Source organism: Vidua chalybeata, chromosome 6, assembly GCF_026979565.1.
Source record: "Vidua chalybeata isolate OUT-0048 chromosome 6, bVidCha1 merged haplotype, whole genome shotgun sequence".
NCBI lineage: Eukaryota > Metazoa > Chordata > Aves > Passeriformes > Viduidae > Vidua > Vidua chalybeata.
The window spans coordinates 7,395,737-7,420,194 of NC_071535.1; the positions used below are offsets into that span (position 1 = coordinate 7,395,737).

Here is a 24,458-nt window from a genome sequence, read left to right on the forward strand (position 1 = left end):
CCATCTGAGTGTTGGAAATTGGGGTCAGCCTTCCACCTCTCCAGGTGGAAGGTGGTGTTAGGAGCCTTGGGTGTAAGCCAAGGTCAGGAAAACATCTTCCCAGCTGAACTCAGCTTCTCCGTGCTCAATCTGCTGCCTGACGTGGTTGTGCAAGTGCTCTTCAACTGATTGTGAAAACTCCAGCAATTTGAAAGGTAATAGTTAGCAGAGGTCTCCTCAGGCTGACCTGGCTTGTTTTGACTGAGCCAGATTAGGGACTGGTGGCCCAGAGGTGCCCCCTGTTCACCAGCCACGTGCGGGCAGTGCAGTCTTCACCTGGACAGGTTTTCCAGTTGATCCAGTTAAACCAGCGTGAGCAGCTGTGAGAGGCATCTCCCCTGCAGTTAGAGTGAGCTTTCTATTGGATAATTGTATCTGTTAATGCTAGTATTAAGCTGTATTAAAGCAAAACACTATCAAGTCTGTTTTACCCATAGGATCCCCTGCAAAGCTCACCTAACTTCACCACAGATGTGCAACCTTACACCAGAGAAGACGGTGCTGTCTGCTCCCCACATCAGCAGCAGTGTTCTCATCCCTCAGAAGCAGCTGCACGTATTACACACAGATTTTAAAACAGCAATTAGAATTGTTTTCCTTCATAATATTTCCATTTGGAATTTTCTTTCTGTAAAAAAGTGTGTGGCTGCATTTTTATACTCATCTCTTTATCTGTACCAAATGCATTGTGAAGGAGACAGGACTTCTAGATCATGAAGAGCTTCTGTGACCCAGTTCAGCGATGCACTGGTTCATAACAGAGTGTATGAGCAAGCACCCACAGTGTGTAGCAAGGCATATTTTAGGTTTGTGTCATATTCAATGGTAAATAGCCATTTTCCCAGTGATTTGTATTGGTTTTGCACTTCATTATCCATGCATACTTATAACCCAAGTAGAGATTGCCAGGCAAGCAGTTTCTGAGGTTGGAATAAAGAACAGTTTACTTTCTGGTCCTTTCTCATGCCAGCAAAGGTTGGATCCAAAATTGTGAGAGAGCTGTGTGAACTTGCAGGAATTTTGTATTGGAGGTATATTCTTCCTGTTGAGTATCCTGTTGGGTTTTTGGGATGGGATGTGGGATCAACCTCATATTAACTTGGAAAAAAGCTGTACAGGTTAATGTATATATATATTCACAGTGTATGCTGATATCTGACCAATCCATGCACTGGGTGCAGTCTGTCCTTGCCTGATGCTGAAATGGTGCGGTTTCATCTCTCTCTGTCAGGTTCCTTTTGCACAGCATCTCCAGGTGAGGTGAGAACAAGTATCCCACAGCATTCTTGTAAGTAGCAGGGAGGCCAGATGCAGGCACTCAGGACATCTCAGCGCTGCTGCCAGCAAAGCCTGGCTTAGCCTGTATGGCAGAGCAGGGAGGAAGATCTGACAGACCCGTCCTGCTCCTTCATTAGGGAGCCCAGTTTACACAGGACAGAAAGTACTCAGGTGGTTGCATGGCAATCACATGCTGGCCTGACCTCAGCCATCAACAGAGCATCACTGTGGTTATTAGCTAAGTATTTCCATAATGTGTGCCTCTTCAAGCTGTAATTAAAGCCAAGCCTGCCCCTAGCTAATTACAAGCTTGCTTAGAAGTATAGTTTATATAAAGCTTTTCAAACTCTGTATGGGGAAGATACACATCCACAGGCATAATAAGAATGACGCCTTATTTTCAAAAATGAAATTTATAGGCTTTGGTGTCTGTTTCTCCCTCCCTTTAGTTTTCTACAGGTTGTTTTTTGCATCCTTGTTCAAAGTTTTTGCCAGAAATACTACCCAAGTTTCACCGACATCAAGCCAGTGATTTTTTAGTTTTCTTCAGAGTGTTTTTGTTCTCACTGCTGAGAGAGTAAACCAGATGTTAAAATGCCTTTGAGCTTTGTGTGTGGAGAAGACTAATAAATAATACTTACATCTCTCATAAAAAGAAGATAAGGAATCTTGAAAGTGGTGAAACTTTTTGTTGAACACATCACTACAAGGTCTTTGTAAATAATGATCCATCTATGGAGAGTTGCTGTGTGTTGCTTAGGTGGTGCTGCACCTGTACATCTTCAGCTCAGTGTCTAGCAATAAATCAGAGCTGGCAGTGTAACCCCCTGGAGCAGCAACACGGGCATAGCTTGGTGACAAGGCAGGTTGTGACTTTGACATGTGGCTGTAGGGTGGGCTGGTGTGCCCATGGCTCTAACAAAACATTTCCGGTGGTTGTTGCAGCACCACGTCAGCCAAGGCCACCCTCTGGGGTGACTCTGTGGCAAAGACACAACCAGATGGTACTGACATGGTCACCAGTGCCCTTCCAAAGCATTCTCTTTGGATTTTCTTATTCACTTGCTCTCTTCCATTCCTCATTTCCAGGTGCTTCGCTTAGATCATAGTGTGGCCTGGCAGGGAGGAATGCACCACAACCTTCTCTCATGAGTGAACGGTGTTTCAAAAGGAAAGGGAGCACAGTGGAGCCTGCAGCACTTGTGCATTTGTCTTTGACACCTTTGGAACAAGGGGATGTTCCCACAGCCTCCATCGCCTTGGCTGTTTGGGAAAAGAAAAGAGGGGTGCCTAACTCAATGTATAGCCGAGGAGAGCGTGAGATATCTCCTGCAGCTGAAGAATTCCCACTCCTCTCTGTTGTCTGGCCATTTTTGAATTTGGTATTCAGTTTGATTATTCAGGTCAGATCAGATTTAGGTCAGTTGTGATGGATTTTTTCCAAATCCAGTTCCCTAGATTCCTACTGTAAACGCTTACCAGATGACACGATGTGAAGCTGGAACAGACTCGAGCTGTGTGATGACCGAATAAAATCTCAGTGGGAACCACTTCCACGTTCCTGAGATCAGTTTCTCATGTAATAAATTCTCTATCCAAAATTGTATCAAATACTTTTCTGACAAGAGTGAGGTTTTTTTCCTAACGGACAAATCCCAGCAGAGCTATTTATAAGAAGCCTCTCTCTTGTGTTTGCACTCACATGCCTGTTACTCAGACCTACACTGAAGAACAAATATAACTAAAATTTTTTCTGTGTCCTTGCCTGTGCTATTGGACTGACCCTGTTTGGTCTTCTGACATCCTCCACTACATTTCTTTGCTGATGTTCTGTTGGTAAGTGTTGCCATAGCAAACCACCATTGAAGGCTTCTCCCCAAAGGAAGAATTTGGATTTATTTGGTGACACTTTTTCTCTGCTGACTGTTTCATTGCTTTGTTCTGCCTGATCCTTCCTGGCTGGGAGGGATGGGGAGAAGTGATCTGAGTGAGTGTCTTGCTCATACTCTATGCTAACACCTACAAAACCCATGTAACAGGGAGTAGGTGTGATGTTGAGCACCTGGGCAGTGCATGGGGGAGTCCTTTGGCTTGGGGGGAGGAGGCCAGCCCATTTCAAACACAAATCCAGACATGGGAAAAGCTACTTGAGTTGTTTTTTTTTTTTAATATTAAATTTAGAGCTGTGTTCTTTCACTGTTAGTTCTTAAAATGAAACTAGACATTGCCCAGAAGTTCTTACTTAACCAACCTACAGCTTCTTCTGGCGCAGCTTCTTTATTCATTTCCTGACAGCAAAGGGAATCCTTGACACCAGCCTTCCCTGAGTTGTGTCCTGGCTCTCTTATTGCTGCATGTAATTCTCCTCTGCATCAAGTCAGGCAGATGAGACCTGTGCTTTCAGTTTTGAAAAGTTCTGGTTTGTACAGGCCACAGGGGAGGGTGGATTCTTCCACTTGTGTCTTCTTGGTGGCTGCAATACCCCCATTAAAATCATTGCTCTACCATTCAGCTGCGTGATTAGATGTTCTGTGCATACCTCAAAATATGTGATGTTTTACAGTGAGATTTGCTATTTAAATAAGAGGTTTGACATAATTGGCTGTTATAAATTACAAGCAAGAAGGAATGATTTATTGCTTATAATTAGAAATGAGTTACGAAGGGGAATGTTGGTAATCATAAAATAAAGCTTGGAATACATTGATTTCCAGATGGCTGCCAGTGAAATTGTTCTTTAATGGATAATAGACCAGACACAAGGAAAAAAAAAAAATCAGTCATCCATCTTTATTCCTTGATGGATTACTTGTATGAATCTATAGTTGCCTGAATTCTGAAATATTAGTTTTGCCTGCGTAATTGGATGAGAGAAACTGAATTTGCCCGGTGGTATAGGCTGCTAGAGGTGTGGAAGAAGTGAGTTCCTCTTTTGTCTGGCATTATTTTTGTCCTTGTAATGTCAACAGGGAAGAGCCAGCGATCGATCTGGCATCACCTTTGGGTATAACAACTTCAATGAATTGTTCCCAGAGACTGCAGGTTACTAAGGTGTTTTCTTTTTATCTTTTGCTTCATTTGAAGCTTTCATGAGGTTAAGATTGATCAAAACACTTGTCCAAAAGCAAATATCTGTAATCCTCCTTGCTTGAGTCTAGAAAAATACATTTGCACCAGAAACAGACGGCAGTGCTACTGCTGAGAATTTTTCAATAGCATAATCCTTCTGTTGAGATGATAATGTGTTCATTTAACTTTTAAAATTTCACTTCTTGTTACTATAGTTTCAAGCACCGTTTAAAATTTATTTTTATTTGCCTTATCTGCTAATAATGGCTCTTTCTGCCATAGCAGTTGCTTTCTGCACTGTTACCATTTGAAAGACGGCGCTACATGATAGTTAAGACATATGGATTGTCACCACATGAGTTGTCTCACGCCCATGTTTTAAAAGTGACACTGCCATTAGACTTGCTTAACTGAGACCATTATGATTACTCATTTACCTTCATTAAAATGCTTCATAGCTTCCTTATTTTAAGTAGCTTTTCTCAGCAAGGTGCAGATTTGCCTTGCTGCCATCATTTCATCTGGAAAAATTTCCATGGTGAAAGGAATAACATATTTTCAACTAATACTTTCCTGACCTGTGGAGAGATGAACTCATCAGTGTCTTTATTGACAAACCCAGGAAGAAGGTGTGTCAACCAGAAATATTAGATCAGTCAGCCTGTCTTGTCCTGAAGCAATTGTAATTTCCCATGGTCTGCAGCAATTTCCTTTAGAAGCAGATATGTGGAGATATTGTTTGGGATCTGCTGCAGGAGCATAATTTCGTTTGGTCCCAATGAGTTGGCCTTAGATGTCATTCTTTTCATTTTTGCTGTTGAAAATCTGTTGGTTTAGTCAGTGGGAAGAACAGCAAGTTGCTATTTTCCAGTATCTAATTGAGGAAAAAGCGTTGCAGCTATGCAGAAAAATATTGCCCACTCTGAGCTGGGTTATTGAAGACAGATGTTACAGCCCCTGCCCCTCTCTGAAAAGCCTGGAATAGGTGTTTAACTCACGACACACTAGCAAAGTTCCTGCTTTTCAAAAGCCTGTTGGTGAGTGATGTAGGTGCTTAGCTCCTCAGTGGTAAATCTATTCCTTAAAGAATAATAGAGGTTCTTACTACTTTTCCAGTTTCCTCCTGTGAGTTCTGGTCCCTCAGTGCTCAGTTCCAGGCATTTGCTGAGAGAGGCTGCTCTCATTAGCACTGAAGATGTTCTCAGTGCCGTGTTGTCTGGTGCTGCACTGATGAAAGCCAAGCTCCTCTGATCCAGCATGAAAGAGGGCTGAGTGGGAATCAGAATTGGGAACAATTCCTCATTCCACTTTAGTTTTTGTTGTCAACTTCAGTTTGCTTTTTTCCTGCTTGAAATGGCTCTTTCCGTAGTGTTGCTTGCTTGGAAACAGGAGGAAAGCATTGACTGTTGGTGGAGTTGGAGTTCACACAGGGATGTTGGAGCAGAGTTAGCAGGAACTGGCTCAGCAGTCTGTTAGTATCCAGGAGGGTTCATACCCTGCCTGTTGCTCCATCAGTCACATTGGTACAGCTGGCAGCACTGAGCCACCTCCTAAGGAACATTGCTGTGTGGGAGCTGAGCTCATTGCAGTTTGGACATGCTCTTAGTTGGAGCCTTTCTGCCATTAGTTGGGGTCTCTGCAGCCCTGGCACGTGGGGGAGCGATTCAAGGAAGCTCCTTGGGGCTTTCACAGTGAAGGTGAGCTGGACAGGGTGAAGAGCTTGGTCTTGAGAAAGCCAAAACCACCTGCCTACCTCACATTCAGGCACACACGGTTTCAAGGTGCGAGTATCACAGGTGCTTTGTCATTCTGCAGAGCATGATGGTGTCTGTTGTTGTATCTGGACTTCTGAGGTGGTGCAGTAACACCCTGACCCCCATCTCCTCTCTTCAGGGCATCATGCTGCTGTTCATGGGTGTCACAGCCAGCCCTGGCCTTGGCTGTGTGCCTCCACTTCCTCTCGAGCAGAGGGAGAGGCTCCCATGAGCATCTGGCTCTCAGGCAGAAGCAGATGTAGAAGATGGTGGGATCCACAGCTGGATGTGCAAATCCTGAAGTGCTCCAGGGTCATGGTTGTCATTGCAGCCTTTGTTTTGCCCTCTGGGAAACAGCAGTCATCCAAGTCCGGGAGGGTCACCCCTTTGTCCTGACCCAATGGCAGGACAGTGGGCAGTATCTCCTGATGCTGTTGTGTTTCCAAGAAGAGATTTCAATCCTTGCAGAGAGGTAATCCCAGCTTTCCGGTAAGGATAACATTGACAGTACCTAATTAAAGGGCACTCCTAGCCTGTATAAACATTTATATTCATTTCCTTCTCACACAGATGTCTAGTAAACTGACCTCCTGAGGCAAAACCATCTGGCCTCAGGTGGGAGGAGGATCTCGGCCAGCGTGAAGAACCTGACCTGTCTCTTGTTGAGTCATTTCTCAGTAGTTTTTTCTGTCCCTGCACATGAAAGGCCTGTGCATGGATATATAGGTTTCATGGGCAGTTGTCTTGGATGACCTGCATAATTACACTGCAGGCTTGTGGCTGTGGGCTCTGCTCAATCTCTGCTTCCCATTGCATATTCTGGAACCATCCGTGTATAAAATTAGTATGGGCGGTAAGCAGCAATAAGATGTTCCCTACATGGGTGGATTAAATTAAAATTCAGTAAGAAAAGAGCTTTGGGTGAGTTTCGAAATTACTGGTAGGATCGCACTGAGGAGATTGTTATCATATTGTCAAACTTTTTGGTGGATGAACAGTCTGATGCAAGTGAGGTGGGTTTATTACCTCTCACTGCTCTTTCTCTTTTATGTACTATGCTGTGTAATCTTTTGTTATTAAATAATAAACAAAATAAAAACTGTTGTTTGTCACAGCCAGCTTGTTTTGCAGAGAAAAACACTTTGAAAGTTCAGTCTGTGTGATCTCCAGCCCTGTCAGGAGCTATTATATTGAATCTTCTTTTAAATTGTTAAGCTGGAGGACAAACCCAGACGTTATCGTGTGCATCTCAGCTGAGAGCGGAGTGGATTCGGCAGGGAGCAGCCTCTGATGCCTTGTACCATGCCATTAGTTTTTGTCACAAACATGTCAAGATAATCTGCTTCCAGTGTTGGCTGACATGAGCATTAGTAGATCTGCATAATTTTTGAAGTAGTTTGAAGTGTGGATGTAACACACTTGGGGCTGTGTGAAATCTTTTTTATCCCCTTTTACGGATTACATTGCTGTTCAGAAAGTTGCTTGTTCTGTTTTTCCCTCCCACAGGGTACTGTGTTAATTTGCAAAGTTCAAAAGGAAAATGCCCCAAACTAGAAGTCATCATAAATAGTGAACGACAACTGGCACACTTTGGAAGACCAGGAGCCCCGTTATTTTCCAGTCACAACATTACATTTTCAATGGATGCTGTTGTCACTTCAGTATATATGGAATTGTACCTTAATGTAGGATGTTCTTATTTATTGAGCTTGTGAACCTCTAATTCAGTCTGGACTTTGATGGACAGGATCTTTCTTCTGTAGTGTATATGTGCATGTGTGTACCTTGGTAACCTTCTACAGATGAGGTTGAGTCATGCCCAGTGAAAGCTGGATAAGATACTTCAGTTACTGATTTTTTTTCAAGGTGCTTTTTGATCATTGATACTCAGACCTGTCCCAGCCTCAAAAGTGGTCATGCTTTTCCATGAAGACACTTTTTTCCACCCTCTGAGGTGCAGCCAGACAGCAGAAGGAGCCTGTATCTGTAGCCATGGCAGCCAGTAATTTATTGCTCCATATGGCTGGTGTGGCAGCAGCTGCTCTGGTTTAAGGAGGTCAGGACATTGGGGCATTTAAGAAACAAAACAACATCCCAACTATAAAACCTTCTTAAATGGTTTTGTACAGTAATAGTAGGGTTCTCCCTAGGCATAAGGAAAGCCAAGGAGGTTATATATTTATAACTTTTATAGCTGTAGTTTGAATCAAAGCCATTATTTCAGTGGGGTAGTGTCATGGTTTGACACTAAGTTTTTGTGATGGTTTTACCTTTTTCCAGTGACACTAAGTTTTTGTGATGGTTTTACCTTTTTCCAGTGTTGTGGCTCGTGTTTTAGGAAGCAGATAGTATGGGGGGCAGTGGGCTGGGCCATTCCACCCAGGTGATGAGATCCACCCTTGGATCTGGCCTGCAGCAGGTGCTGACCATCCATGGCAGGAGCAGGATCCACCCCATTGCTTTTGGATGCATTTTGTACTATGCTGAGAGAGAAACTGTATTGCCCAAATCAGATGGCAGTGCTGTATTTGCAGTAAGGAAGTGAAGATGTGCATATTGTGAGTGGCTCTTGTGGAACAGAAATACAGCTTTAATTTCAGTTTGGGTGTGAGAGTCCCTTGCTGCTGAGAAATGGTATAGAAGGGCTCTTGGATGTAGCACTAAAGTTTTTGCAAATAGGCTTTTCATAAACGTGAATCTTTTTATTTTCATTAGGGGACCATTTTAATTAAAATGAAACTGGAATGTTTACTCTGCTTCCTGTAGCTGTGATTGTTTTCTTCACTGTGTGAGCACATGTATAATTTGCTCTAAAAGAAATGTCAGCAGTTTCTGATTACCTTGTGAGTCTTACTCAACAGCTTGATTTTAATTGGGGGGAGGAAATATTTTCAGGGTGCTCCAGGGAGGTCTGATGTCTTTGGGTAGCAGGAGGGAAAAGGTGCTATCTTTGGTACAGTGTTAATTGCAATAATCATGACTATGAATTTAAAATAAAAGTCCTTTATTTCTTACCAATGTTGGGTGTTTTTCAGTCATGTCAATGAAACACAACCTGTTTGGTAATTAGAATCCTTCAGCTATGCAACCTTTTGGCTCTGCTGCATCCATATGTTTATAAACATCTAAACAGGGTGATTTTTTTGGAAAAGAATGATTGAAAGTAGATAGGTGCTCTCAAATCTCGGGAATTAAGGAAGAATTTTTTTGTTATGAGGGTGATGAGACAATGGCACAGGCCCAGAGAGGTGGTGGATTCCCTGTCCCTGGAAACATTCAGGGTCAGGTTGGACAGGGCTCTGAGCAACCTGGTCAGGTTGAAGATACCCCTGCTCCTTGCAGCAGGTTGGACTTGACAACATTTAAAGGTGAAAACTCTACAGTTGGGGTTAGATAACAGAAAGAGAAGGCTGAGCACATAGGGAGGAGTGTGTCCATGTCTTCAAATATAATCTCTCTGAGCCCAGAAGTTGACCAGGATTTTTAAGTAATAGATATTTATGTAGGTCAAGTGAATCTCTTCCTTGATTTTTTTTTTTTTTTTTTTTTGTAATTATGTAATATGACAAGAAGTATCTGTAGCAGAATAACGTGTTCTGGATTCTTCAGTGGCATTGCTCCTGAAACATTCCCTTAGCTTCTTTTTGTTTTGATCTGCTGGGAGGAGGCACCTTCGATTACTGGAGTTGCTGAAATGCCTTCTGGGTCCTGCAAAGCATTTCAGAGATGACCAGTTTTTGAACCTTTCTGGAGCTTAGCTAATATCTTGTATTTTAATATTGCCTCCACCATCAGAGATAATGATCTGAGTCTCCCCTGCTCATTCTCTGGGGTTTTGTTTCCTCCTGCTGATTATTTGAAATAAATAAATAAGTAGGAAAACAAGGAGTTTCTGTGTGTTAACAAGGAGAAATGACTAAGAGAAAAAGGAGAGTAAAATACTGCTTATCATAAAAGACTGTATCTCTGGAGGCATAAATTGGTATTCATTAAGTTGTTTGCCTAGACTTTGTTAAAAGACGTGCTTGAGGAACTGTCTGAGCAGTGTTTCTGTAGAAAGCAAGTCATCCTCTTCGTGACTAGATACATCTAGATGAGCAGGAGAGACCAGAAAATAACACTAAATGATGGATTGAGAACAGCCTTATTGGCAGCAAGGAAACAACAGACTATGAAATGTTTTTCAGAAGTAATAATATTTAACACTTAGTTGTAAAGTTATACTCCAGCTCTTCTCCCCCAAATATGCAGGTCTCTTTCACATCTGATGCAGAGTTTTAAAAAATGTTTATGTTCAATTTCTGTCATTTCTCATTCAAGGTATTCAGGGTCCCTGGGTTGGTTTTTTTTTTATGTTTTCTGTAGCTGGATGTTAAATTCTTGCCTGTGATGATGATGGTATCCTGCATGCATAATATTACTGGTATCCTCTATGTATCATCAGATGCAGAGAAGCAGTTGCAGACCAGTGCTAGGTAATCAGAGTGTGGCCCAGTCTTGCCGTGTCTGCATTCTTCCAAAAATCAGTTTTCTTTCGATTTTTGTAAAATGTGACAAACGCAGCTATTTCAAAGACCATGGGGAGAAGCTGGGGCTGCAGTCTGACATGAGGGTTTGCTACTGTGCTGGCATCTTTTATTATTACCTTGATCTGGGACAGATGCTTCCAAGGGAATGTGTGTGTTAATTATCGTGGCATTTGTGGCTCTCTGCTCTTTATCTTAAATCATTAAAAAAGTAATTGCACAACATAACACTAGCAAAGTGCTTTCACTGTTTGGAGAATGAATACTCTGTGTCAAACTCTTGTGCAACTTTTCTGATGTTCAGCATTTTTTCTTTCTTTCTTTGCAGATTAAGACCCTTGATTTCAACCCAGTTTGCTAAGAAGGCTGCCACTGAAGAGGTATGAAAAGTCCAGCACTTCTCTTGGTGCAACAGGTTGAGTTTGGAAATTCCCACAAGCTATTTTCAGCCTGGCTGTGGTCATGTGGTAGATAAGGGTAAAAGAAATGAGTCTTCTTTGTCTGATCAGGCCAGGAATTGGTTACTGTGAACACTGCAAAGCTGAGCTTGGCTGTTTTCTAACCCAGACTTGCCTTATTTATCCAATCAGGAACATTAGCACAGCCTCATGATGCTACATTGGACAGCAAAAAAAGAGCAAACTCCCTGCAAGCATCTAAAAAGCTCCTTGTCAAATAAATGGTCAGGAGGAGTAGGAGAGGGCAGAGCTCGTGCCTGTTTCTCAGCACTTGGGCTGTCCTCACAGAGAAGAAGGACTTTGCAAACTGCATTTCTGTGCAGCCAGAGCTGACCCCAGGGATGGGCTGGGCTTCTGTCAGAGACCAGTGTGTGGAAAGAGCAAACCCTGTACAGCCTGGCTTACTCTGCTTTGCTTGTCTAGTTTGAAAATGTAATAGTGCCACAGAGAAGTTAGTGCTGGTAACTGGCCACTGCCAGAAGCTCTCCTTGGGTGGCTTTGTGCACCTCCCAGAGGGATCGTGATTATTTTCTGATAGTGAAACCAGGTAACAATGGTAGCTGCTTTCTTTCACTATTATTTTCACACTGTACAGAGTATTCACAGGCATTCTGTGTACAGCAAACTGTCTACTGCATATCTAAAAATTCAGTGTACCAAAGGTATTTGTCCCTCTTGTCCATGAATGTGTGACACTGACACCCTTCTGAAAGTGAGCCAGTTCCCTTGGGTAGTTTAACACCTTTGACAATTGCCCATCCATAAATAAAGCTAAGGACCAAACTCCAGTCCAGGATGTCTGGAAGTGAGTTCAGGAAGTTCTGTTTAAAGGTGTTGTTTGACTGCCTTATTTTTAACATGACTAAAAGTCATTGATTTTCAGAAACAGTTTGATATCCTGCCTAGGGAAATACATTTTCACTTCTTATTCTGTGCTCATTAGAAAACTCTGCACATTTTTAGAAGTACAGCAGTCTGGAAGTGGACATGATAATTAGAAGAAGGTCACATTTTAATTAGCATGGAGCAATTTTAAAAAATAATGACTCAATTGTAGCTCCTTTATATTCACCCACTTTTTCAGAGCAGATGGATACTTTTAAACATATAAATTGATGTATATTGTGGTGCTGAATTGTTTCAAACTCTTGTGTCTATTTCTGCTTATACCAAGATGGACTCAATTTGATCACTCTAGAGGCAAAAGCAGTGGTAGAAAATATAAACTGGAGGGAAGTTCCTCTAAATAATATGATTAATTTGAGCATTAAAAAATAATGAAAACCTGTCTTTGACTGATCCGAATATCTAAATACTTGATTTTCTATTAAAATTAATGGGTGTCTTTTGCCCTATTAATGAGCTATTGGAGCAAACCCTGAGGTGATTTTGAAAAACTCAGGCAGATTCTTTAGGTTGACTGTCATGGTATATGACAAGTTCAGGAACAGCTTTGATGTTTGAATAATTAGACTATCAACTTTCTGGTACGGGGATTTTCTCTTACGGTGTATCTCTGAAGTGCCTGGAGTTACAGGGATTCTGGGAGCTACTGCATCCCAAGTAAATACATTTATAAATAAATAAATAAATAAAAATAAACTGCAGCATTTTATCAGAGCTTGCTGCCAATGGAATTGGAGAACATGCAGCAGTACAGAGTTGTGTACTGTAATTTAAGAACTAGAGCACTGTGGCACTTTTCTCATGGTATGGACCAGAGGAGTTGGGTTTTTTTGGTCTCCTTTGGACCATTCATTTTAGAAGCACTTCACCACTGGTCCTTCCAAGGAAGAGGTCCCAGTATTTTCCATCTTTCTTACTGGGGAAGATGACTCAGTGCTGGTAACAACTGACTGGTGACAGGTACTGTCAATATTCCCTTCTCAGAATTCTTTACATGACAACACAGCATTCATGGTTAATCATTAAGGTTCTTCAAATTGCTACTAATTATCTGGTTTTGTGTGCCATGGGCTCTAGTGTACAAACCCCAAACAGTCCAAGTACAGAATGGGTGTGGAAAATACCGTATTACAGAGCTGATGGAGGTAAAGTTCCTGTGATGTTTCTTCCCTGGATGAGAGCAGGAGGTGGAGCTCCAGACTGAGCACACCATGAAAATGAGAAGAAAGAGCAGAAAGACCAGAGCCTGGGCTGTACTGGCACAGGCTTTGTTGCTGCTTCCTGCCCTGTTCCCAGATGTCTCCTTAGTGAACCAAAGGCAGCATTACCTACTCCAAATTCACCTCTGTTCCCTTGGTGTTGCCCTTTCTCTCCCTCCATGCTGTGTCCTGCCTAACCTTGGCGCAGCTGGGGAGGATGGAACAGGCCCTGTCAATGATTCATCCCCAAGTTAGTGTTTGGAGATCATTATTCTGCTGAATTCCATAGGTAATGGTACAGGTGCCAGTGTGTATTATCAACTGAGTGCTTTGCCATCACATTAAGTGCTGTCTACAGAGTGCTATTTGTTCCACAGCTCATTGCGCCGCCAAATAAATCCGACCAGAGCTGTCAAAACTAATACATGTTGGGCTTTTTCTGATTTGAAGGGTACATTTTTGCTATCATTAAATTGTCAATAACGTTGTTATTTTGTAATAGGCCTGATGTGAATTGAGCACACTGTGGGAGAGGTTTGTAAGTTTTCCCACAGAGCTCTACTGAGGAGCCTTCGCTCCCATATTTCTCCTCCCCTTGTGCTTGCCAGAAAATCCTTGTTCTGCTCTTACCATTACAGGATATTTCAGTTGCCTGGTTCTGGAATAAGTGAAAACTGGGTGGTTTTGCCTGACTTTCATTCAGATTTCCATTAGAACATCTTGAACCTGGAGCACTGGACATGAGCTTCCATCTCTCCTGTCCCTATTGTTTGGAAGCTGCTAAAGTTCTGTACAAATATTGGACCAAAGGAAGAGCTGCTCTACTGTTCTCTCTTCTTTTATGCAGGTTACCTTTCCAAATGCACAAGCTGAAGCCTCTGATGTAGAAAAACCAGCAGCTGTGCTTGTGGAGAGTGGCCCAGTAGCTTACAACCCTGATGAAGAGGTGGAAGAGGAAGAGGTAGAAGAAGATGAAGATCACTGCATGAGCGCCTTGCAGTTAATGGGAGGAAATGGTGAGCTGGGGCTATCATCTCTGGTGCTGTGGGCTTTGTTCCTGCAGGGGTGGGGACACACAGGATTCTCCTACTTGTCCCTGACCCGGAGCTCCTGCTGCCTTTTCATCATTGCCAATTCCTGTGAGAAGCCTGGAATCACCCTTGTCTGAAAGCTGACCTTAGAGACACCTCCTGAGAAAACTTTGCATCTCGAGCTTTAGGCTAAGAGATTCTCAAGAACAAGCTGAAGTGTGAGGTGTTTTCCAGAATTAGGTTTATTAAGGTGGATCTGAGGAGTTAGAGGGTCAGTAACCCCTCCATTGGCTGTGCCTGGAGCCCCCTGAGCCTCCCCTCCCTGCTCCTTGTGCCTCCTCAGTGGAGGCTGCAGGGATGTCCAGGTTGTCCATGAGCCCTGGGGACTTGTCTGTCCAGCTCAAAACAGAACAAATCATCACACTCTGTTTCTGGGGAAGGTGTTAGGAGGAAGCAGATGTTCCCCAAGTGCAGGAATGGCATTGGTGGTGCATGTATGGTACACAGATGTGTGCTAATTTCTTTGGGTTACCCAGCAAAGCCACTGGTTTAATTAGATTTCTTTGCTGGCAGGAAAAGGCAGTCTCCTCTCCACTGTGGTTTTTCCTAGCTGGACACATCCACATTTATCCTTTATTAAAAACTTCCCTTTAGAAGTTAAGCTTTGAAAATACACAAAATTATTTTTAAAATGGGAGCTGCTAATTATGGGTTGGAAAGACTCAAGATGGGAATAAGTTTCCTACTGAAATGTTATTTACTGCAAAAGTCTTTCCATCACTATTCATTTAGTTTTCATGGACAATGTGTATACATTTCACAAAAGTGTCTGTTGCTTTTAAATTGATTTCTCTGCTGGAAAATAATTGCTGAACTGTAGGAAAAACAGTTTGTTGCCTGCATTTATTATTAGAATAACGTTCCCAAGAAAAGGCATCCATGTGGGGGAGGGTGGGTCTATGTTTATTAATAAACCCCCCACAAAAATAGAATAAAGGTCACTGAGTTTTTTTTTTTTTTTTCTTTGTGAATGTTACTAATTTTGAACCATTCTGAGAACATTCCACTACTCCCTGTCTGGTCTGGACAACAGCTGAAAAATTAGAGTTAAAAAATAAAAATAAAGAGGAAAAGAAAAGGAGTATTCCCAGAATTCAAATGCAGGTGTACAGAGCTGCTCAGAACAGCAAATAACTCTTTCCTAGCTGCTTTCTTTGTGGATTTTAGACCTGTCTGCTTGGAATAACTACATGAATTACAGATGGTGAACTTCACCCATTCTACACAAATCATTATAGATTACACTTAATTCTGCTTCTGAGCATTTGCTTGTCTCTTTGGGTGAGATGTTGCCCTGTATTGGATTTGGAATATAAAGTTTAACTTTCTTCATATGTAATAATTATCCATAGGTTCTGCACAGCAGAAAATATCAGTGTCAGTGCATTCAGAAGCACGCAGAAGAGAAATTGGTGCATTAGAAACATACAGACTTGCCTTCTGACACACAGCACAGTCTTTGCACTCAGTATTGTTTAAGAAAACAAAACTGGATTTAAAAATCTGAGCAAAGATTTTAAGTCTAGAAGAAGATAGGGGAGATCTGAGTCAGATGCATTGGTCAGGATTCGTTCCAGGGCTCTTGAGGCTGATGGGAACTCTGAGCTATCTCTGAACCCTTGCAATTTCAGCTCATAAATCCATGAATAATATAAACAAACCAGCTTTTTCCTTGGTGTCTGTATCTGATGAAAAATGGGCCTACTTGTAAATGTAATGCTGCTGCTTATCAGCCACTGTGTGCCAAGTCACTTGTGGCAATCAGGCTTGATCACCTTAGCCTCTAAATTAAACCAAGTATTTCACTTTTACATGTGCCAAGTATTCCTAAATGAGGGTGTAATGACAAGTGAGAAGAGATATTTACACATACATGCTTAAAAATAATTTTATTTCATTGAGGGAAGTACATGCAAGAACCTTTTTAGGCCTAAGAAAACAGATTATTTTTAAAATGCTTGCCTAAGGCAAAATTTATCTTGTAGTTACATAGCAAGAAAACAACCTTAAAGAAGCAATACTTCTATTGTGTTTTCTATCTACCCGGAATATTTGCATTTTTATATGCCCTTGTCTTTGTGTGTTTCAGATTATGGCTGTGATATGGATGAAGATGATGGCTATTAGCTCCATTTACTTCCAGGGGACATGGGCTGTGTCTTGTTCTCAGCAAATCTTCGGTCTTCAAACTCTATGAATAGTGAAAGAAGCTGTCTATGGTCAGCAAATGTAATCAAACAATCCTTACTTTTGTAAAGTGAATTCGAGGTTGGCATTGGGTCTGGTCAGTTTACATTGACCCACAACCCAGCAATAACCAGTTTGGATTCCTACTTGAATTTATTTTTATTTTGGTGGATCATAGTTGGAGAATTAAATTAATGAGAGTAATGTTTCCAGAGAATAAAAGAAAAGAGACGAAACAGACTGTGCATGAAGCCTGTGTGGCTGAAAGCAGCACATCTCTTATTTATGTGACTGCTTTTAGGCATACTGCTGAAAGGGAGCAGGTTGAAGGACAGGGCCTGTTGATTATTTGAGTACAGGAGCATTAGTCAGTCTCATCATGCTACAACTGACAGAAAGAAATGTTTCCAACCTGGATTGTGAATGCGACCATGTTACTGTATATGAGTTCCCTTACCCACCCCTGTCAAAAGTTAATGACAAGTTATATATTTGCAGAGCAGCACTGGTTTTCTGAAACAGAGTAAATACTTCTGTATATTAGTAAACTCATGGATTTCTTAAAATATCTGACAGTAGAAGGCAATGAAGAACTGTCTTCCACTGTGAGTCTGATGTGGTTTTTTGTGGAAGGAGGGAGAACACCTGGGTCAGGTAGAAAGTGCAGGGAGCAAGGAGGCAAAGATGCTGTGCTCATGAGCTGTTGCTGGGCATCCTTAGGGAAAGCCAGGTCTTCTTTAGGCTGGTGTTGCTGCAGGAGAGTCACTCTGGCCATCTCTGTGGAGCTATTCTTGCCTGACTAAGTTGGAGTGAAGGTCTGCTCCCAAGAGCTGCTGGTCTCTAAAACCAGTTGAAAGAAAGAGAAAGCTGAGCTTTTTAATAAATAAGCTAGCATCTGCTTTGACTGAATTTAATTTAATGTAATTTGCTTAGCATTCACTGGGTAAATTAAAGGTCACCATGCAGCAGCCTGACTTTCATGGCTCAAATCCCACCCTTGAACAGTTGTTGCTATGTGAATAAAGCTGGAGCTCCATCCCTGTGTGCCCTGAAATGTCAGCAGGCAGGTCCTCTGTCACAGATAGATCAGTTCTGGCAGTGCCATGAGAGCAGGGGTCAGGAGTGGAGCCCCTGTGGGCAGATCCCACCCTGGTGCCTCTGACCTGCCTTCCCCTGGCACTGCTGGGCCCGAGGCTCTCGGCTCCGTGGGAAATGCACTGCACTCTGGATCACACTCTTGATGTCTGCAGCTGATGTTTCCATCTCCCTCCCTTATCTGATGACAATCATGAAAACCGTAATGCTGCAGGCTTCTCTTAACACCAGGGAAAGATGGATATTTATCTTACCAGCACGGTTTCTGTTCAGCTGTGTCTCCTGGTCGGGTCTTCCTTCCTATCTTTTTTGAGGAGTGCTCATTACTAAAGCGCCATCCATCATCCTGCTGCAGAGATTGGATTGTGGCAGGAAGAGAAGCTGCTTCAGGATGCTCTGCCAGACAGGGTGATGATCGTGCTCACATCTGAGGTCATCACCAAAGAGGAGAAGGGCCACAGGGCCTTCCACACTTCCATTCTTCTCTATCCCTCTTGGTAGCTTGCGTAAGATGGATCATGCAAGTCGAGCAAGAGTGAGTGCTTTTTTTAGGAGCAGACTTGATACTGTTTGGCTGGTAAATATGGTTTGGTGGGTTGTATCTGTGAGGAATTTTTGAGCCCTGTATAGGAGTATTTCTGTAGTGACTTATTAGAAGCAGAACTTAGTAACAAAATTGGTGTGGTAAGGCTACTGGAAAGAACAGCTCTTCTGAACCAGATTCCAGTTGCTTAGTTTACAGCACTTAAGTGGAAAGAAGAGATTCTGTATAATTCTTAGGAGAAAAGCTGGCATTTTCACCAAAAAGCTATAGATTTTTTTCCTGACATTTTATAAATACTGCACAGAAACTGATACTGAGGAGATAAACCTTTCTACCTCTCTTTTATCTACACCATAAAATAGAAGTGTGCTATAAGCAGACAGTTTTCTAAAAAGTGGTTTGTTTTATCAAAGTTTGTGCTCTGCATGTCTTTGAGACGTTGAGTTTGATTGTTTGGGTTTGAATTAACCTTCCATAGCACTGCTACAAATATACTCTCAGTAAATTCTCAAGGCTTGGGTTTTATTCCAAGGTACACAGTATTCTCTATGCAGGAAATAAACATGCATAAATAAACATGTGTATGACTCATGTAGGTCGAGTGCTTTTCTCAAATGCAAGATGTTGGCTCTTAAAGAAACCGCTAAGATGGGCTAAGATGGATATTGCTGAGGGTCCAGTCTCCTGGTTTGTTCCCCCACAGGATACCAAACCTGCTGCCAGGGTGGTGGTATTGTGTGTGAGAGCTGAGAGCCCACCCAAATAACTACAGCTAGGAAATTTGAATTTCAGTAGTACATTGTGTTGCTGAGAACATTGTTTTGTGCACTGCAAGTAGAGGGTTGCAGTTTTTGAATGCTCTCATATGATTTGATTAGGAAAGGCCATCAGGCAATCTGCTGGAAGAGCAAGGAAAAAAAATAAAGACCTACAATTCCATAGCATCTCAGTATTGCTGGTGAAGTTAATGGCATGGTTTCTGTACAGGATTCCTAAAGAAAGGATATTGGATAGGCAGACTTCACTCTGAGCTTCTTAAGCTATAGTGGTTATGTACATTTTTAATTTATTAGTGACTTACTGGGATTTTTGTAATGTTCTTTCATTTTTCTTTTAACTAAGCTCAGGAAATGTAAACAGATTTGAACATGCTAGTTTCTGTTTTTATAGATAGTCATTAAAATGTAAAAGGATTAACACTGCATTAACTCTGTTTACTACTGTTGGTATATCTGGACAATTTTGTTGTGTATAAGTAAGCCCAAATTCACTCGGAGTAATTTGGATCCTGCTTTTCTCAGGATTCTGATTATGATGTAAAGAGCTTATAAGGCTTCAACATTTGTTATTCTTAGATCATCTTCCTTGAAGCCACACAAGCTGTGTATCATTGGGTTTGTTGCAGAAAGCACATCTCTTGCTGCAAGTCACTTTGCTTGACAGGCAAAATTCTCCAGCTGTTGCATCCAGCTTGTCTGCCATGCAGCCTTTTAACACTCTGGTATTGTGGGAGTAAAAAAAAAGAAATAAGGAAAATAATGGGATTCTTCACTGTGCTGAGTGCATTTTCAGTGTCTTAATCATCTGTGACATTTCTTTAAAATCAGTGTGTTCAGTACAGCAACTTTTAAATGGTGCCAGACAGCCTTGTCTTGAGGGTTAAACATGTTCATCGAAAAAGTCCTTTCCATCCTGATGACTTGTTTGTGTTCTTTGGATTGCATTGAAACCCCAGATGCAGATGTGTACAGTTAGAGTTTGCCTAATAAATGTTCTGTTTCTTATTTTTGTGTTGAATCCTTGTATTTGGTTCAGTTAGTGCCAAGGAAATGAAACCTTTTTGATGTATGCATATGTACCATCCTTCCACAACCGTGAGTCATGTTAACCTTTTTTACTGTAATATATTTGCTGTAAATAAAAAATAAAACCTTTACATAGCCCATCTGTTACTATGATGCTCTCCTGATGATTTCTGATTTTTCTGTCTTAGTTCTTAAAAATGCTCTGTTTTGATTGCTGCATGATTGGTTGGTCGTGGCCAAAATTTGTCATTTAGAGCTTTCTTTTGTCTCTAAAAGGGAAGACACAACAATCAGGCAAGTGTTTTTTACAAGATACTGTTCCACTGATAGATGTAGATACTTTCTGTAAAGTGCATAACATTAATGAGGTTTTTCCACTAAGCTGTATAATTAACTGACTGTGGGAACAATATATGGTGTGTGTATTTAGTGGAACTGTTCCAGTGCTTGTTTCTGAAAGTTGTATCTTGATAAATAAGGTGTGTGCTGAGTTAAAAATCATGTTATTTTATCAACATCTGGCTGCCACAGTTTGGAGACAAAAATCCACATCTGCCCTTTGTACAGATGGGTGTTTGCTCCTTTTAGTTTTTGCTGGAAACGAGGTACTACTGGATCCTCAGGAGTGTCTCTGCAAAGTTTTAGCCTATAAAAGGATGATTAACAGTAGATTTGATAAGGCAGTATGTGTCATTCCAGCATTTCACTGTGTTCCCATAGTGTGATCAAGGCACACTTCTGCTCTCATTGACATTGGGATGTTTTTATCTGAATTTCTCTTCAGCTGTTCCAGCCGTTTCCCCTGGGAGTTGGGCACTTCTCCAGCAGTGTCCATCACGGATGCCCTCTCCCTGCTAACATCTGAGCTGTTAAAAAGTACTGACTGCCTTGGCCTCATCTTTTCTGCTCTTCCCAAGCTGTACAGCTCTTGGCTTTGTCCTCTCATTTTTCTCTTCTGTGCCACACCAGGCTTTCATAACAAAATCCATTCTGTCCCCACAGCTGCATTCATCAAATATGCCTCCTTTAATGGTCTCAGAAGTTAAATAATGCTAATAAAGCTGAAATCTTACAAGGCTTTATATTACCTTCATTTGTCACCAGTAGGTCATAGCACTTTTGTTCTTATGTTTGTGTTTTGTAATGCAGAAGAGGCTGTTGCAGTTTTCTACTCCTGTCTCTTCTATAAGAAGAGTTACAGCACATTATTCAGGGGTTTTTTTTGCCCACCCTGATACCTGGCAGTGATCTTGGTGAGTGGTGGTTGTTTAACAAAAGGAGTTAAGTACATGAGAAAGGAGGCTCAGTGAGAATTCAGGACTTAGGGCATAACAAATTTACTTGTGAGTTGCTTCATTGTAATTATTTTTTTCTTTCAGGACCTGTTGTGCATTCTCATGGAAATTAGGGAGGCACACACAGTTCATAAAAATGCAAAATAAAATTCTCTTCTTGCCTTGGGACTCCAGGAGCACAGGATTTAACAACGTGTAGCCTGAACTGTACATTTGTTATTGTGTGGGAGGGCAGTAAGTCACACAGTACTGGGCACGAGGATGGCAATCACTGTGTTACCCATTTCTATTGCCAAATTGCAGCAAGAATGCTTTCTTAGTGCTCTCAGTGTTCCTAGTAAAGTTTCTCAATTCTTTAAAAGCAGAAAAATACAGCAAATGAAAGGAATTTGAACAGAGCAATGAAAAGAAACAGTACCAGCACTCTGATTTCCAGGTAATTTTTCTTCAGTGCTCTTCTGTGGGAAAAGTAAAAGGGATTTGTGCACAGAGACTAAAAGGGGCAAAAGCTGCATTTTGGCAGCAGCAGAGGTGAAGCAGTGTTGTCCATTTTCCACACAAGAGTTCCAGACTCTTCTGTTTCATGGTATATCCTGCATTATATTCATCATTTATAGCCTGAGCAGTCCACTGGAGGATATTGAAAGAGGTAGGACACCAAGCCAGATGAGGAAGAAGAGATAGTGAGCTATCATTGTTTCTTGAGTGGAAAAAAAAAATTAATTATTTAGAGTGAGTTTAAGGGTTGTAGTTTGATGTTAAGGAGAAAAGCTGCATTAAAACCAGAAAGATGAGGGAATATTCTTTGTAATGATGTGCACTGCACTGTGCAAAAAGCAGTGAGTATGAGGCAGGAAGAGCTTTGCTGGTTGACATCACTCAAGGATCTGTGCTGTTACCAACAGTCTCTAGAGGTGGTAGCAGTAGTGAAGGAAGGGATAGAAGTGCTCTGGGGTAAAGCAGAGTACTGTGGGTAAAGCCAGTCCTGGTGTAAAACCAGATACTAAGTCCCCTTTTTACTCTGTCAAGCCATGTCTAATTAAACAACAAAGAGGAGTTATCTAGAGTTACCTATTCTGCTGCTTTTAATATAAATGGGGATGGCTGAGGTTGTCAGAACTTTCTAGGTGGTCACAGCCTTTCTCTGAGCTGGGTGTGTTGTAATTGAATAAGAGTTGTTCAGCACAGCATTGTGTCTGGGAAACAGATTAATCCTTGTATCGGCTGTGATTCCTGCCCACGCTCTGGGAGCTCAGCAGAGGAGAGTCCAACACACACCAGCACCATTCAGGTAAGATTCATGGGTTGGCATGGCATAAAATACAGCTAAAGCAAATGTTTTCAAAACTCTACTTGCTGCTTTCAAGCAAATTCTTACGCAAGGCCACTGAGAAATTGTTAGTTACTGCTGCATGGTGCATTAAATCAGTAGGACCTATGATAAGCTCTGAGGTCTCCAACAGCAAATCAGCACGATGTGAATTGTGTTTTCTTTCTGGGCCATCAGGCACCACGAGACAGAGTCTGAGTGTATTTTCTGCCTGTGGTAAGATGAAGGATCTTTCATCTTGTTCATCTTCCCAGTATAATTTATGTTGGTTCAGAGTTGCTGGCTGCACTGCATGAATAAGATGCCATCTGAAACACTTTTGGCCAGTGCTCTTGGCACACGTGCAAGTGTGGACTTTGTGATCTCCCCATGCCTCTTGGTGTGCAAAAGGTCTCTGTCAGCAGGGGTAGTGGCAGCCCTGTAAAGCTGCCCAGCACGGACCCCAGGTATTGTCACTGCCTGTGGATGTAGCACAGAGTGCAGGGGGCTACACCAAAGGTGACAGTACATCAGTTAGAAGATAACAAATTTTATGTGAGTGGGGAGAACCATTGCACTAATCACACTGCAGAGAGGTGCTTTAGGGGTCCCAAGGGCTGCGTTCAGCCCATTGATCAGTCCCATCTGTTAATCTACCACAGCAGGTATGAAGCTCAGAAGGAGATAAGCAATTAAGGCCATCTGTGACACCTCAAGTGAAGATCAGCAGTAGGCAGGATGAAGACACAGCCATTACAGGACTTAGCAGAGCTTTGAAAGGCAGGCTGTAGCTCTGCCAGTTAATTTCAAGCCTACTTTCACAGTCAGGCTTAGCTGTCATTAAATTCTTGGTTATATCTTAGGTTGATAGGGCCATAGGGTGGCTTGCTATCCAAGAAAGTGCTTTGGGGGGTTTTGGGGTGGGGTGTGTGTGTTTTTTTAAGTTACTCCCTCTGTTGCCATATTTTGCAAGGACTGTGCTTAGGATTGTGGCTTTCCTTCTGAGCAGAGTCCTCGGTGCTCAGCAGGAGTAAGCAATCACTACTGAGGAGCAGAGATGTTAAATGAGACAAAAAGCAGGGGGAAGCAGCACAAACAGAGAATGGTGGTGAAACATGGAGTGTGAAAGTATCAGGTGGTCCAGGTATCAGAACCAGGGATGTCCCACGTCAGAGGTGAAGAAGCGAGCAGCGAGTAGAGGAGACGTGGTCTGGTAAGCTGTGACCTGAAATTCCTCCTCATTTCAGCTCTGAGATGGGCTCTCTGTTCCCTAATACTGCTGAGGGGGGTGGTGGAACCATCTCAGATGGCTCCCCATGGCTATCCTTACCCTTTGCCACTAATTGCTCACAGGGGCATGAACCCAGTTTGTTCTTCTGCTGGTGATTACAGCCAGATCCTGCCCAGCTCTGTGACTCCACAGGAAAAGGGACTGGGATGTAATGGCAACAGCTCCTTTTCCTGGAAAGAGCAGTGCTGTCCCTTGGGGTTTCGCCCAAGCCTTTGCTCTGAGTCTGGCTGATCACTGTCCTTGATGATCTCACCATGATTTCTCATCTCTTGTTCGATTTCTGAGTAACTCAAGGAAGTGAATGTGAGGGCTGAGGGAATCTAGAACCACCAAGGGATTCTGGCAAGTGCACATAGATCTTTAACAGGAATGTTGTCTGCCCTTCTCTGTAATGTACCAGTCACTGGTATTTTTGAAGAGAAGGATGCTGAGAAATAGTTCCTGGAAGTGTTGCTTTCAGTTGCTGTGTGTTAGGCAAATATCCTGAGAATAGGAATTGTATTATTTGTACAAGGAATATTCAAGGGGGCTGAAGTGTTCAGTCACTGTAATTAGCCATGGGAGTGAACATCATCAGCTTTCTGTGGAAGAACAGCAGATTGTTGCCATTGT

General features: G+C 42.1%; 1 protein-coding gene across 1 annotated transcript in view; it reads left to right on the top strand.

The window, feature by feature from the left end:
* BRF1 (BRF1 RNA polymerase III transcription initiation factor subunit) overlaps positions 1 to 20,091 on the top strand; it is a 172,505-nt gene extending 152,414 nt beyond the window's left edge. The window contains exons 16-18 of the mRNA XM_053945059.1: positions 10,995 to 11,046; positions 14,077 to 14,245; positions 16,410 to 20,091. Coding sequence (XP_053801034.1) covers positions 10,995 to 11,046; positions 14,077 to 14,245; positions 16,410 to 16,447 — 259 coding nt within the window. The 3' untranslated portion in view covers positions 16,448 to 20,091. The remainder of the gene's footprint in view (positions 1 to 10,994; positions 11,047 to 14,076; positions 14,246 to 16,409) is intronic.
* Positions 20,092 to 24,458: the final 4,367 nt, after the last annotated feature.